The 15,442-nt window shown below is 46.9% G+C and overlaps 1 protein-coding gene across 1 annotated transcript; it reads right to left on the bottom strand.

The window, feature by feature from the left end:
• Nucleotides 1–12,609: 12,609 nt before the first annotated feature.
• LOC124689718 (SNF1-related protein kinase regulatory subunit gamma-like PV42a) lies at nucleotides 12,610–14,027 on the bottom strand. Its single transcript, XM_047223202.1, has 4 exons — nucleotides 13,621–14,027; nucleotides 13,170–13,509; nucleotides 12,874–13,071; nucleotides 12,610–12,834 (listed from the first exon to the last, which is right to left on the bottom strand). The coding sequence occupies exons 1-4, from the start codon at nucleotides 13,866–13,868 to the stop codon at nucleotides 12,610–12,612; spliced, it is 1,011 nt and encodes a 336-aa protein (XP_047079158.1). The 5' UTR covers nucleotides 13,869–14,027.
• Nucleotides 14,028–15,442: the final 1,415 nt, after the last annotated feature.

Here is a 15,442-nt window from a genome sequence, read left to right as displayed (position 1 = left end):
GTCTTCGTCGACCCGTTTGACACTGATTTCGGTCGTCCCCTAGACGACAACGCTTTGCCAATGATTGTCGCCGCTACCATCGAAGTGAGGGTGCGCTCGGAGCTCGCACTCGCAAGGGGACCAACTCCTTGCACGATGTGGTTGCCCCGCCACTTTCGCTTCATCATGGAGGCGATAGGATTGGGTGGCGCTATCAGGGCGCCGACGTCGGGAGGCTTGGGAGAGCCATGATGGCGATTGAGCGTTGCGCTTGGAAGGGGCGGTAGCAGGGAGATTGGCAGCGGGTGAGCGACAAGACGCCGGCCCCAAATCATCCCTTCCACCAACAACCGTGAGTGATGGGTGAGCAGGAAATCCGACAGGGTTTTTGTGCGCCCAATTCCCAACGCTTCCAAAAATTACTTCCGGGCCAAAATGTATTTACTAGATCTACCTAAGCCGTTTTTCCTCAAAATCGGAAAGTAACTGTTATTTTTTCAGGCCCAAAGTTATGTGGATATGCTAGAGATCCTCTGAGATTCGGGCATGTAGTGTAGCGTGGTAGCACGTTTGGTGTGGTCCGTTGCGTGGTAATTCTCGATTAAGCATCGACGTGTCATCATACTTAAGGTATTTGATTCAAAGGATTTGTAAAAGAATTTTGTAGGATTCATACCCATAGAATTTTTTTCTACAAAAGTCATTTGATTCAAAGGATTGAACCATTTAAAATCCCTATGGATCTTCTTCTTACACTACAATTTCATAAGATTTCTAACAAGAGGTTGGACCTCTTGTAAAATTTTCTATATGTCTAGGGCAACTAGGACGTGCACTCAATCCCTCTAGAAAATTTCTGCATTTTTCATGTGATGCAATCAAGCGTTTTTATAGGATTCACATGTCATGACATACAGTTTCTACGTTTTTCCTATTCCTTTGTTTTAAATTCCTTTTTAAAGCAAACAGGCCCTAAAAATGGTAAAGGAAAATGAATGAATTTTTGGACAACTACAGAATCTTGAACTTTAGACGACAAATGCGGAATGAGCAACAGATCATTAGATGGAATGGGCAGCAGCTTTCTTGACACTACATCTCATCTAAGCCAGTGTCCATTAAATCGACACTGTGCACCATCAAGATTAGTTGGCAGAGGTACCAGATCTATTAGCCTCTCTTGTCAGGCTGCAAATTAAGTAAAGTAGAGTTGATTAATTGGTCTCTGGACTGGCTAACCGAAGGAACCCTGTCAGTACACCTCCGGGTGACAGGCAGGCAGACAAGGGCGTCAGGAGGCTCGACGCTGCCACATGCTTTGCTGCCGCCGACCAATGCGCATGCATGCAGCTCACGACTTCCGGTGATGGAAAGGGAAAACGTGGAGCTTTTATTTTCTTGGAAAGAATTTCATGTGACTAATGTTTTTCTCTTTTATACGTTGTCTGATTGTAAGATTATCCTTTTGTACTTTTTCGCCGAAAATTAGGCTGGTTTATATTCTGAAGAACATTTTTATATACTCAGACGCCTAACTATTATTGCTTTTGTTGCATTTGTTTTTGGCGAAGAAGTTACACGACATAAATTAAAGTAAACCCAACTCTTGCAAAGCCATCTTAGAATAGAAAGGAAATTACACACATGTCCTAGGGAGATCACCTCCGTCTTTCTGAGGCACTCGTTAACGGTACACCGCATGTTCTCCTTGCTGCATGTTGACCTTTGGACCACATCGTAGCCAGGAAAACAGCGTTGGCGTGGCAACCAAGAAGTTGTCGGTCGAAGTCATAAGATGACGGCAGTAACGATGTATGAAATAGAGCATTGTCCCGGAGAAGAAATTGATGAAAAGGGTTCGATGAACCACCTCGGATCTAGCCAGACAAATCAACTCGAGACTGGACTCACTAAGCCGATTGGAGAAGAATCATCTTTGAAAAGGAAACCTAGATCCACAAGTATAGAAGAGCAACGGCCAGCCGATTAATCACCTGCCCTCCTCAACGTCATTGGAGAAGAGAGCACCATCGACAAGGTCGATGAGGTTTCGGGGAAACCTTATTATTGACGCCACTACCGTTTAAACATAACCTAACTCTTGAGACCTAACTCCGCAAATTTTTGATGCAGCCAAATTCAATTAGTGATCCATTAATTTGTGCTTCGAAATTGCGTGAACCGTGAAATCAAATACAGCTGATCTAAGCGGATTATACCTGATGGTTAGTTTACCGTTAGAACATTCGAGTGTGTTGGCGCTACTCCTGCTAGTATGTGGAACAGTGGACATGATTGGGTGCCCTGTTCGGATATCCTCAACCAACCGTCTGCGGTGCATACGCAACGACGCACACAGGACAGGACAGAAGTGGAATTGGATGGATTGGGAAGAGACGCTGGGGAAAGCCGGAAAAGTGGGCAGCACGACGGATCCTGGGTGCAACGGTCAGATTTTGGGTCGGAAATGATGGGCGGGGAGGACCACCGGATTAGGACGAGGCGAAAGGTGATACCCCGCCGGCGGCCGAGCTCGCGCTCGGTGCCGGTGGTGGTGGTGGAGCACCACACCACAACGTCGTCCACGGGTGGTCCACCGCCATTAACAAAGTGTTGAGTGCGCGTTAAAAGGTGGCGTGGCGTGCGGACGGAGGCCGCGCTCGCTCGGCTCGGCTCGGATGACGACTGTCGGGCGCGGGGTTGGGTTTCTGACTTTGTGTGCGCTGTGGGGTAGAGGTTGTGGACTCGTGGATGTGGTCCGTCCAAGCCGATCCAAATCATCGGCTCCATTTTCCCGTTTGTTTCGCGTGCACTCGCCCAACGATTCCGTTCGAGTGGAAGAAGAAACGAGCTGAACTTGCGCGTGGGCTGATGGACCTGGAAGGCTGGACCTCCTTTTCTTAGGAAAAAACGGCCACAAATGTTTTTCCTCTGGGCTGCTCCCACGTTACAGCCAGGGACGGCCCATACTAGCCAGATTAAAAAAACGAATAGTAATTACTTGCCTCCTAGAAAAAAAAAGTAGTACAGTACTACAACAGATTGAGTTCAAAAAAACACACACACACACACAATTATCCTGATACTACGATCAAGCAATGCAGCAGAACTACCAGCTCACATTTCTCGGCGCAATTTTATGAACTAGCTTTCTAAAAACGCAAATAATGCCGGGTAAGGGCATGTACAATGGTTGATAAGACCGTCTTATCTTAACTTCACCACGTAATCTAGATATAACAACAAAATATGATGTACAATAGGTTAATTTTTATTCTTATCTCTAGTAGTGAGACATCCCTAAATATGTGGTGAGAGAGATTGTTGTTAAGAGATCATATTGCAGCTAAGAGAAGACAAACCTCTTTTTTCTATTTCTCTCTCCTCCACGTCATCAATTAGCCTACGTGGCATCGCTAAGATATAACCATTGTACATGCCCTAAGTTGGTTTCGAGACGGCTAGATGGGTCCCGAGCTAGCTAAATCATTGCCATCTCTTTGTTTTTAAATGTTTTGGTATATATAAGATGGATACTTTACACTAGTTTCTCTTGCACAAGTAATAATCAAATAAACTCAAGAGAACAACAAACATACGAGTTTTTCTACTGGAACATTACACAAGTAACCAAATCGAATCAAATAAAAAAAAACAAACTTAAATTTTCACTCTAAATACTCATGCATGTTAAAAACGTTACGATACCCTGTCTGATTAGACTGTCTCATGGACGCTGAGTGACAAAACTATCAAAGGATGGGAAGGACAACTTTCACCCAAAAACAAATATCACATACCCGCCAAAAAAATCACATGACAATTTACTTATTGACCCCTTATTGGCCTCATACATTTACCTAACCTTCATAGTCTTATATACTAAGAATACTACTTCTACTAAACTCTCAAGTTTTTTTTTTGTTACCCTACAACACTCTGCCAAGATTTGCAGATATTTAAAGATATTATGGGCAAGTATAAATACAAATGCACTTTAATACATTAGAAGGGCTTCAGTTTTAACAAAATATTCCATTAACATCTCAAATTCAATTAAAAAATAAAAATCCTAACAAAATATAGCTCCAGATAGCACATAAAAAACATGGTTGTAATTTATCTAAAAAACATAGCTGTAATGATAAATAGTAGAATGGCATTGAAAACATGCATCTTAATATATAATACTTTCTCCGTTCCAAATTAATTGTCACGGTTTTGGTCAGATTTGGTCTAGATACGTATCTAGACACGTTTCAGTCCATATGTTGGCTCATTTTGCAAAAAATATCTGCGACAACTAATTTGAAACAGAATTACTATTATTTAAAATGTATTTAAGATTGCAATATTGAAGAATGTATAAAAAGTGACATACATTACCGCGAAAATAAATAATGACAAGGTTAAAAAGTTTTATATAAATAGACAAGAAGGGCGGATTTTAATCTACGTTTGGATGACACATTGGACCATTCACCCCCTAGCGGACTTTGTCCTTGATTTTCCAGCATACATACATCATTCAAGCATGCAATACACTACCATTAGGCTTTAGGCCTCGTCCCAAGCGTACATATATCATTACCGAAGCTACCTTGGCCACATCCATCGACACATACCCCAACTCGTCGCCACATCTCCAAATGCGGATCACGCACCCTCAGTCCAAGATGCCAAGGTGTTTAGTACAGCCACACCTCTTCATCGGGGGAGGTGCACTCTCCCCACCTTTCAATGAAACAGCTTTAAAATAAAAAAAATGTCTGAATGTCCATTCATGCATGGCAAAATATGGGATTAAAGTTAGTCTTACATTGCTAACGAAAGAGAGTTGGACAATATACTTGAATGAGATTTTTTTGGTTATCCACTAGGAGCTTGAGAAGAGGAGCGATTCACGTTAACTCCTAGGCTGACCTGCCTTGTTACACCATGTGTATCTTGATCCGAGTGAGGAAGAGCTAATTCTTGGTGTTTGGCAAAGAATCGGATTTTAGCCGGTCGTGGTGTTTCGAATGCGAGTTTTTCCCTACTTCTTATTGGAATATTATATAAGAAGGATGAGGGCAATCACAACATGAGTGTGGACAATTGGAGTCGTAGCTACTCCCTCCGTGCAGAATTGTAAGACGTCGGGGACGTTTTCCGACCAGGTGAAAAAGTAGTAAAAAGACATCGATACCCCTATCGAAATTTTGAATCCCGATCTCGATTCTCCCGTCGCCCCCCACCGGAATCGATCCTCCCCGGCCATCTTCTCCTCCAGGCAGCTCCTCCCCCACCGGAATCGATCCACCCCAGCCATCTTCTCCGCCAGGCAGCTCCTCCCCCAGGAGAAATCGATCCTCTCCACCAGGCGCGCGTGGCCCAGCTCCGATCCACCAAGCGTGCGTGGCCCAGCTCCGATCGATCCCCTGTCTCATCGCCAAACGATCCAGGCCTTCGCGTCCAGCTCCGATTGGTACCGATCGATCCCCTATCTCGTCGCCCAGCTGTACTCCAGGTCTAGCTCCGATCATCCACTGGCTCGTCGCGCTCGTCGCCCAGCTCGCCGGTTGTTGCAGTTCCCGGAAGCTCGCCGCCATCCCCTAGCCAGAAGCTCGTCCAGGGCTTCCCCTGGGGGCGCTAGGGTCAGGCCTGGAGGTCACCAAGAGGCGCCAGGGCCTGGAGGTCACAAGGACGCCAGGGCCTGGAGGTCGCAAGGACGCCAGTTGTTGGCAAAGCACTACTTCCCCGCTCATCGCTGCGTACAAAGGTCATCGAGGTCGCGCCTGTAGACAATGGTGCTTCCAGATCTCAATTTTAGTCCACCTGAAGAACGAGATGAGGATGTCAATCAACCAGGTACTGAACTACTGATCAGCACACGTCAATGAATTTTAATTTCTAGCAATGCTGTCATAACAAGCATCAGTAAAATAAGTGGAAATGATGAGCAATATTCTACAACATGATCTAGCAGCAGTTGTATCTATTCTATGTATAGCAGCACATGTTCATTGCTTACATGCATGATTGATACAACTAGAGGTAGAGGACACCATGACATGTGCTTGTACGATTCATTGCATTTGATCATAGTTCTGTCGAAAGTTGAAGGCATAAAAAAAGGATGCAATATGAGCATGCAGCATCTATTCAGATTCAGATAATAACTGGAGCTCCTGCAATAATGTGTGTGTATATGGTCATAATGTGTGTGTGTATATGGTCTTCAGAAGAGGCTCACATCTAGAAGCTCACATGCTGAATTAGTGAATGCCAGCAAGTGGGTCCATACGTGTCCCATGTCAATTGTCTCTTGTGTGTTTCAGTGCTACTAAATATGAGCATGCATGCATACCACGAACGCCACCGCCACGGGAGAAAGCTAACCTTATTAGATGGTGCGGGAGAGCTTGATCAGATCATCTGTTAGATTAGTCACTGTGGTCCATTAGGTTCTTTAATTTGTCATCCATTAGTCGACGGCTCATGAGTCTGCAGGAAACAAGTTCAATGTAGGTTTCAGCTCATGAATGTTTCTTGAGAGTAAGGTACGATTAACTTTCAGCTTGTGTTGCAATTATAAGACGATAACGTTGCCATGTCACTGTTAAACTAGCAAGCAACAATGCAACATACCTGTTGATGTTATGTCCTGCCCAATGGGAACATTAAGATAAGACCCAATCATAAAGACATGGTCAGTACTAGGGTCGTTGGTTCCAGCTCCTCCTTTTCTGGAACCGGATTTTTATCACTCGAATGGACGGGTTCATTGACTTCACTTCTCCATAACACTGCACCACAACAATGCCTTGGCACCTCCTCGGCCTCGCGCGCTCCAGCTTGCAGCCTCTCCTGGTGTATTATATACCTAAATTTGTTCTCCTAGGTTTAGTATACGATGTAGAGAATCTAAAGGAGATGCAAGGCATTTCTGAAGCGCATAAACTTTCCAATTTGATACTGAAATTAATTCATCCAGTAAGAAGAGATTTTAGTTCCTGTAGTCTGTAGAGGAAATGCAGTCTCATTGCATGATTCATCAAGTACATATTACTGCAATCTTTAGTATCCATTTTATCACTAATTTACATATATTGTTACTAATACACAGATGATGATGAAGGTCAAGATGCAGTAGATGAAGAGGAATATGCAGTAGATGAAGAGGAAGAACCAGATGGTCATCAAGCAATACGACATAGAAAAATCCTCCCTGACCAACACAAGTACGCTGCATATGTAGCTATGCATTCACTTTGCATGAAAAACGGAGGGAAGTTCGATAGGAATGATAAGAAAGATGTTGCTGCATTTTTTCAAGTAGATATCCAAGTTATGCAAAGAATCTGGAGACAAGCTATGCGGCAAATAGCAGAAGGTTTGGAAGTGGATGTCTCTAGCAAAAGAAAAGGAAGGTGCGGAAGAAAACGAAAAAACATTGATCTAACCATTGTTCCAAGTATACCTCTAAATCAAAGGTCAACTATCAGATCATTAGCTTGGCAGTTGGGAGTCAGCCCTAGCACATTATTCACAAGATTCAAAGCAAAGCATATCAAGAGGATCTCAAACTCTCTGAAGCCACTACTAACAGAAACTAATATGTTGGCGAGACTCCAATTTTGCCTCTCAATGCTTGGTGAGAATAAGACAAAGAAAGGAGACCCAATTTTCAAAAGTATGTACAATTGTGTACATATAGATGAGAAGTGGTTTAATCTCACCAAGAAAAACAGAAAGTATTACCTGCTACCAGAAGAGGAGGAGCCTATGAGAGCAGTCACAAGCAAACAGTGCATTGGCAAGGTCATGTTTCTTACAGCAATTGCAAGACCAAGATTCGACAGTGCAAAAAATGTGACTTTTTCTGGTAAGATTGGTGTTTGGCCATTTGTTAAACAATTGCCAGCACAAAGGAAAAGCGATAATCGGCCTAAAGGGACCCTAGAGACTAAGTCAATCAAAGTCACTAGGGATGTTATGAGGGAGTTCCTAATAGATAAGGTGTTGCCAGCAATTCGAGATGCTTGGCCTGCAGAAGATGCTGGACAGACTATCTTTGTACAACAAGATAACGCCAAGCCACACATACTACCTACTGATCAAGAATTCAAAGATGCTGTAGCTAAAATTGGAATGGACATACAGCTGGTGCAGCAGCCAGCGAATAGCCCAGATTTGAATGTTAATGATCTAGGGTTCTTCAACTCCATAGAATCCCTAACAGACCGCAGAAGCCCTAGAACACTAAACGACCTCATCCGTGATGTGGAGGAAGAGTTTGCTGCATATGATGCGCCTACCTTGAATAGAATTTTCGTATCTCTTCAAACCTGTATGACTGAAGTGTTGAACAATAGTGGAGGCAATGGGTATAAAATCCCTCATTTGGGCAAGATAAGCTTAGAAGAACAAAATCTGCTACCTACCAGCATTCCTTGTCCTGCTCTAGTTTACGAAAATGCCCTAAAGGCAGTAGCAAAGGCACTGCAAGCAGAAGAAGAAGCAAAGCAACAAGAAGCTCAAAAGAAAGAAAAAGCAAAGCAAGAGGAAGCTCGAAAGAAAGAAGAAGCAAAGAAAGCAAGAGAAGAAGCAAAGCAAGAGGAAGCTCGAAAGAAAGAAGAAGCAAAGCAAGAGGAAGCTCGAAAGAAAGAAGAAGCAAAGCAAGAGGAAGCTCGAAAGAAAGAAGAAGCAAAGAAAGCAAGAGAAGAAGCAAAGCAAGAGGAAGCTCGAAAGAAAGAAGAAGCAAAGCAAGAGGAAGCTCGAAAGAAAGAAGAAGCAAAGCAAGAGGAAGCTCGAAAGAAAGAAGAGGCAAAGAAAGCAAGAGAAGAAGAAAAGCAAGAGGAAGCTCGAAAAAAAGAAGAGGCAAAGAAAGCAAGAGAAGAAGCAAAAAAAACAAGAGAAGAAGAAAAGCAAGAAGAAGCTCGAAAAAAAAAGAAGCAAAGAAAGCAAGAGAAGAAGCAAAGAAAGCAAGAGAAGAAGCAAGTAAAAGCAATCAATCTAGCAAGCGCAAGAGAAAAGAAGGAAATCATGCAGAAGGAGAGCTAGAAGAAATACCTACAACAGAAGCAAGCACAAGTAAAAAGCATAAGCAACACAAGAACAAGCAAGCACAAGTAGCTACATCAGAAGTGGAAGCAAGCTACAGGAATTTGTTAACAGAATTTGTTGCAAGCAATCAGTGGAAACAAGCTACTGGAATTTGTACCTATTGATCTTCAACCATTGACACCAGAAAATGCAAGCAAATTCACCAGCTGCTACTACCGCTATTGTTGTTGTTACACAAACTACTGCTGCTAAAATGTTGTTCTTGTTACACAAACTACTGCTACCATTGGCGGCGCCACTAGTGGGGCAACAGGGGGCGGTTGCCCCCCCTCGATTTTGGGCAGAAAAAAATTAGATACTACGACTCGTATACGAGTCTACGATCACTCGACCACGACGCAGCGACCTAACCTTCCCAAGCGCTTCTCCGCCCTGCAAAGCTCTCCGCGCGCCGGCGCCGGCCACCGCCCTGCCCACCCCGGCCGCCCTGCCCCGCCCCGGCGCCCTCCTACCCCGCAAGGTCGCCCCGCCCGGTGCCCGGCAAGCTCTCCGTGCGCCGACACTCTCCGCCCCCATCACGCCGGCACGGGCCACCTCCCTGCCCATCCCGGCCACCCTGGCCCGCCCCGGCGCCCCGACCTCCGTCTCCCTGCCCACCCCGCCCTCGCCAGCCCTCGCCCGCGCCGCTCATCTCCTGGCGGCCGGCGCCCGCCCCATCTGAGATTCCGGTGGCCGCTGCTCTCTGATGGATTCCGACGAAGAAAGGGAGTGGATAGAGATGTAGGCCGAGGAGGACGAAGCTGCAGCAGCCTTGGCTCTAGCTCGGCAAGAAGAATCTGCAGCGATTTCCAGAAACCTCAAGAGGTTACGCCAGATTAGGTGAAAGATTGATTTCAATTTCTGTGTCTATTGTCTAGTGACCAGTAGTGTGTAGGAGATGTTGCTGAAAGATTGATTTCAATTTCTGTGTTGCAGGATAATCAACAATCAAATGCTGCTGAAATTTTTGATATAGCAAATGTTGTTGCTGATCCTGAAGTTCGGAGACCAATTGATGAATATGGTACCCCTGAATACACTTGCTTTTTTGCCTAAATTTTGTGAGCTATAATATTGTGAGACTTCGACTTATTTACATTGTTCTTTCCGTACAATTGTGGATTACATGTGTTGTTAAAAAAAAATTCGCCGGTGGCACACCTTTTATTGTTCGCCCCCCCTCGTCTCAATTCCTGGCTCCGCCACTGACTGCTACTGTATTGGTGTTGTTGTTATAACCGGAATTGATCAAATTCCCATTCACAGATCAAAGACAAGAGGTTTATTCAGGCCATGCTAATGGATGTCTAAACAGATTATTGTTTATCCAGGAAATCATTCAGCTTAGCATTAAGTACTTCAATACATATTGTTTATCTTACTGTGACTGAGTATTGACTCGGATGACACACGTACTGGTGGCCTAGTGCTAAATTGACTATATGGTCAGAATAAAACAACTGCTACTGTATTGTTGTTGTTACAATGATTTAATTAAGGTAAGTCGCCATCAGGATACATCAAATCACGATTAAGTGCTTACCGCAGATGTGCCCTTGGCTACTGTTCATTAACATGAACTATCTGTTCTTTTAGTAACACACATAACATGAATTGATCAGGGTGGAGATGAATCTTTACCTTTAATTCCACCAACAACTGCCCTTTGATAAACACCAGCAACTAATGTTGTCTCCATCTATCTTGAGCATAATTATTGTCTTATCTGAGTTGTCCAGGCCACTGTAAAGTTTCCATGAGTGAAAGACCTACCAGCAATGTTATCAACCAGTTATGTACCAGTAAGTATAGTGTACCAGTAAGTAAGTATAGTGTATCAGTATCGGATGGATATGGCCATGCATTCCAGAAATACAGAAGCAGTGTTATCCTTTGATTACTGTTGTACTACGTACCTTTGATTAGAAGCAAAGTGCCCTGAGCACCGAGCATGGTTACGATTGGAGCTCCGCATCAATCTGGCATGCTTGGACATGGGAGCCGCTGCTACCGTCGCCCCAGGGGTACCTTGCGCTGAACCACCTCGTCCGGCCGCCGCTCTCATTGGCGGAGCCGCCGCATCCGCGCGCTGCTGCAGGGCCCGCAGCTGGTCAGCGAGCCGCAGCTGGACGGGGCCATCTCCTGGGGGCCATCTCCTGGGGCCGCGCCGGCAGCAGCTTCGTCGTCCGGGACCCCTCCACCTTTCACGCGCGACAACTTCTCCAGTAGGAGGAGACGGCCGCGGAGCGGGCGCGGGAGACGGCGCCGACGCTAGCTGCGGGCGACGGCTTTGGTCAAGATCTGGGAGGAGGTCTTCTCCGGCTACGATTCGAGCTCCGCACCACCACCACCACGATTGGAGCTCGGCCCTCACCTCTGCTCCATAAATCGATCACCGCCGGAGCAGATCCGGCCGTGGGAGGAGGAAAAATACGACCTTTTAATCTCGATCTTGATGCGACACTTTTGTTGGAGAGAGCGGAAGAGGCGACGAAGCGTGAGGAAGAGTGCGGCGACGCACGCCTGCGAGAAGGCGCCGGCGACGCGGGCGGGCGCCGGCGACGCGGGCGGGCGCCGGCGAGGGAGGTGAGAGACGGGGAGAGGGAGATGCGGGTGAGAGGTTGTGAGTGCGAGCGAGTGGGCGACGACGGGGGCCTGTCGGTTCGAGCACGGAGGGGTAGAAAAGGAAACTCCTAAAATTAGATAGCACAAAAATATTTGACCGTGAATCCCGCCGACGTCTTACAATTCTGCACGGAGGGAGTACATGTAAACATTTATTTTTGAAAAGTCAAAGTTCATATATACAAGTTGGAAAGAAATGAAAAATATTTGGACGTAGTCAATAATGCATCGTAAAAACATGAAAAAATCCTAATATCAAATTCTTTATATTCTATGCTACAAAAAATAAAAATTGGACATTTAATAGTTTTGAAATGTGCACATTTGCTATACTAGAATTCAAACTTTTATCATTTTTGTGTAGCCTAAAATATAAAGTTGCGCATATTGAAAATTTTCATGTTTATAGCATACATCTAGACTTGTTTTTCTTTTCAGAATTTTTGAATATGATTTTTGATTTTTGTAAATTGAAACGCTTGGTCCAGATTTGAAGTTTCGAGCTCAACATCACCTAACAAATGGCATTTGCTCTCGCTTAATTTCTTTGGGTACGCTGCAATTTGTAATTTCTTTGGGTACGCTGCACTTGGCTTATCCATCTATAAGATGAAATGAAATCAACTAATTTGGATCTTGAGGGAGTACTATGTTCCTCTTCGTTCATTTTAATTTCCTAGTATTTATTTGTGTGTGAGGCCAACAAGTATTTGCCCCTGGAATCATTCATTATTTGATTTGAACAGCAAATCGAAAATTCAGATAAAATTGGGGTGCGTGCTTTTCGTTGGCCCTTTTTACACAACCATCCTAGCGGCAAGCAGGACACAGGGAACGGGTCAGTACTCAGTAGACACAAACGCACGCGCCCATCCATCGTCACAGTACAAGACTTGAACGTTATAAGACTGAAAAAAGTTACTCTAGCACGACAAAGTTCTGCAGCTCCCGGTCCTCGTCGAGGGCGGCCTCCCTGACCACCCGGAGCACGTCGGTCAGCGACACCACCCCGCGCAGCAGTGCCTCCTCGCCGTCGTCGACGACCCACAGGCGGTGCACGTGGCTCGCCGCCGCCTTCTCGATCACCTCCCCGAGCGTGCTGTCCATGGAGCACGTCACCATCTCCCGCGGCCGCGGCGGCTTCTCTTCGTTCCCGGTGCCCACCACGATACCAGCGTCCACGGTGGTGCCGGTATCGCCGTCGTCAGTGGCCTGGACGCCGGTCGCCGCGTCGAGTGGCTTGCTGCCATCCCGCCGGTACTCGGCCACCTTCTTCTTGAACTCCGCCACGGTGGTGCCCAACCACGACCGCAGCTGTGCCACCGGGCAGTCGCGCAGGTCCGTCGCCGAGAACGTCTCCACCACCTTCTTCCCTCTCCCCTGCACCACAAACAAAGCAACCAGTTAATCACATCGATGAAACACAAACAGAGCAACAAACAGTGTTGAGGTTGAGGCGGTGAGGAAACAGAACTTACGTCTTGCAGGATGTACGCGTCAACGGGGGCGTCGACGACTGGGACGGCGGTGAGCGACCCCGCCCGCATCGTCCTGATGGCCTCGATCACCTTGGTGCGATTCGCCACCGCGAGCACGGCCTCGCTAGCCGCGCCGAGGTCCCGGACGGTGCGCGACAGGACGCCGCCGAGCTCGGCGCCGTGCGCGCGCAGGAACCTTACCACGTCCATCTGGGTGAGCATCCTGTACACGGGCGCGGACTCCACCAGCTCCACCGCCACCACGTTCTCCGCCGAGCTCTCCAGCGGCACCAGCGCGCGGTGCACGCCCTTGCTGAACGTCTCCATGCAGTCCAGCAGGCTAGAACCGCAGTTAATTGATCAGAACAATGCCAATGTGTCAGTTTCACGATCTGAGAGATCGAAGTGCTACAAAAGTTACAGGTTAGGAAGTACTACGTAGTTATAGTACCTTGTGTTTGGGTGGAACGTCCAGAGGGTGAGGCCCTCTAGGGAGTGGCCAATGACGGAGGACACCGGCACGGACATGCGGCTGTCAAGGTCGATGGCCTCCGGCGGCGCGGCCTGGCCATTCCCGACGGCGGCAGCATCATCATCGTGGCCGGCCTCGGCGATGTGGGTGAGGATGTCGAGCATGTTGACCATGCCGATGTAGTGCTTGCGGGCGACGCCGGTGGCGGGGTCGGACTCGACGATCATGGACCCGCCGGCGCCGATCCAGTGGCCGGGCGGCGCGGCAACGGTGACGGCGGAGACGCGGCCGGCGAGGAGCGCGTTGGCCGCGTTGGCCAGCGTGGCCGTGTAGGGGACCTCCACCAGACGCTGCTTGGCGCGCGCCAGCTCCAGCACCTTGCGCTCCCGGAGCACGCCGCAGAGGCCCGCGCGCGCCTTCTTGTTGCTGTCGCCTCCGCCTGCGCCGTCCTTGTCGAGCCCGTGGCCATGCAGGGCTTCTTCCTGCTGCTGCTCATCGCCGAACGCTCTCATCTGCGCCATTGTCGATCTGAAGGATTTTTGGTAGTGCACTGCACCAGTACTGGAGTGAGGAAGCGAGGAGATCAGCGTGTGGAGTAGATGAGTTTTTAATGGCTTTCGGATCGAGCGCTTCGAGTGAGGCTGTACGTGGCGAGCAGCGAGGCTGCATGGCCTGTCTAGCTGCCGTGTGGAAAGCAACGTGGTGCAGCGAGCCACCGACCACCACGAGTCCATGGCCACGTCCAAAGTTTCGCTACAAAACTAGACCTGTAATATAAATCGATGCATCGGTTCTCCCAACGGATTTTCATAATTTTTTCACGTCTGTTTTCATAATCACTGTTGTAGCTCAGACGGCGTTTTAGATGATACGAACCTTGTAAAGTACAGCACACCGGGTCCACTTCTAAATTAACCAAGAACTAGCAAATAAGCCTGAATTCTGAAATATAAACTGCAACAATTTTTGATACTCCGTATGTCATTTCTTAGAACATAGTAATGCCTGGTAGCATCGCAAACTGCAACCTTAGCAGAGTCGCAAAATCATTCCATGGCAATGGCCAGCCACAATGATGCATCCAGCCACAAACTTATCAGGTAAGGCACACTTAAGGAGTTCAAGCTCTTTCGCAATGCACTGTATCTCATGAGCTTGTTCGACTACAGAACGGTTGTTCACCATCCTGATGTCATGGAAGCTCTCCATGATGTACAGTTCACTGCCTGCATCGGTTGCACCGAATTTAGCATTCAGTGCATCCCAGAGCTCTTTACCGTCTACTATGTGCATATACACATCACATAGACGATCAGCAAGAATGCTCAGTACGCATCCGACAAAGAGAGTATTGTCTTCCTTGAACTTGTTCTGATCTTGGTCAGATATAGTTCCTTCAGGAAGACCATTACTCACATGGAACACTTTCAAATGAGTAAGCCAGAGCGTGGCCTTAATCTGCCACCTCTTAAAGTGCACACCGGTAAACTTGTCCGGCCTCAGTGCATCAGCAAAACCAGCCATAGTTAACTCAGGAAATTGCCTACAATTAGGTTTTTGGATTGTTGGATAATTAGGCACAATTTCCATGATTAATTCCAGAACATTAAGCATGACGACAGCAACTACTAACATGTGAAACTCGAACATACTAGATGCATTAATCAACATGAATAGTAGCATGGCAAACGATACAACATCCATCGCTGAATAGATCGAGATATGTCGCACGTACCGATCTGGTGGAGGTGGCGGTGGAGGTGTAGCAGATGATGTCGCAGACGGTAACGTTGTTGATGAC

Source organism: Lolium rigidum, chromosome 2, assembly GCF_022539505.1.
Source record: "Lolium rigidum isolate FL_2022 chromosome 2, APGP_CSIRO_Lrig_0.1, whole genome shotgun sequence".
Classification (NCBI taxonomy): Eukaryota; Viridiplantae; Streptophyta; class Magnoliopsida; order Poales; family Poaceae; genus Lolium; species Lolium rigidum.
This window is presented reverse-complemented; position numbering and strand designations above follow the sequence as displayed.

Bases quoted from the DNA above. Each gene is read 5' to 3' on its own strand.
- LOC124689718 (XM_047223202.1), bottom strand. From the start codon at position 13,868: ATGATCGTCGAGTCCGACCCCGCCACCGGCGTCGCCCGCAAGCACTAC. The intron at 13,072-13,169 runs GTAAGTTCTGTT...TTTGTGGTGCAG, and splicing joins ACGCGTACATCCTGCAAGAC to GGGAGAGGGAAGAAGGTGGT. The intron at 12,835-12,873 runs GTGGACGCTGGT...GGGAACGAAGAG, and splicing joins ACGGCGATACCGGCACCACC to AAGCCGCCGCGGCCGCGGGA.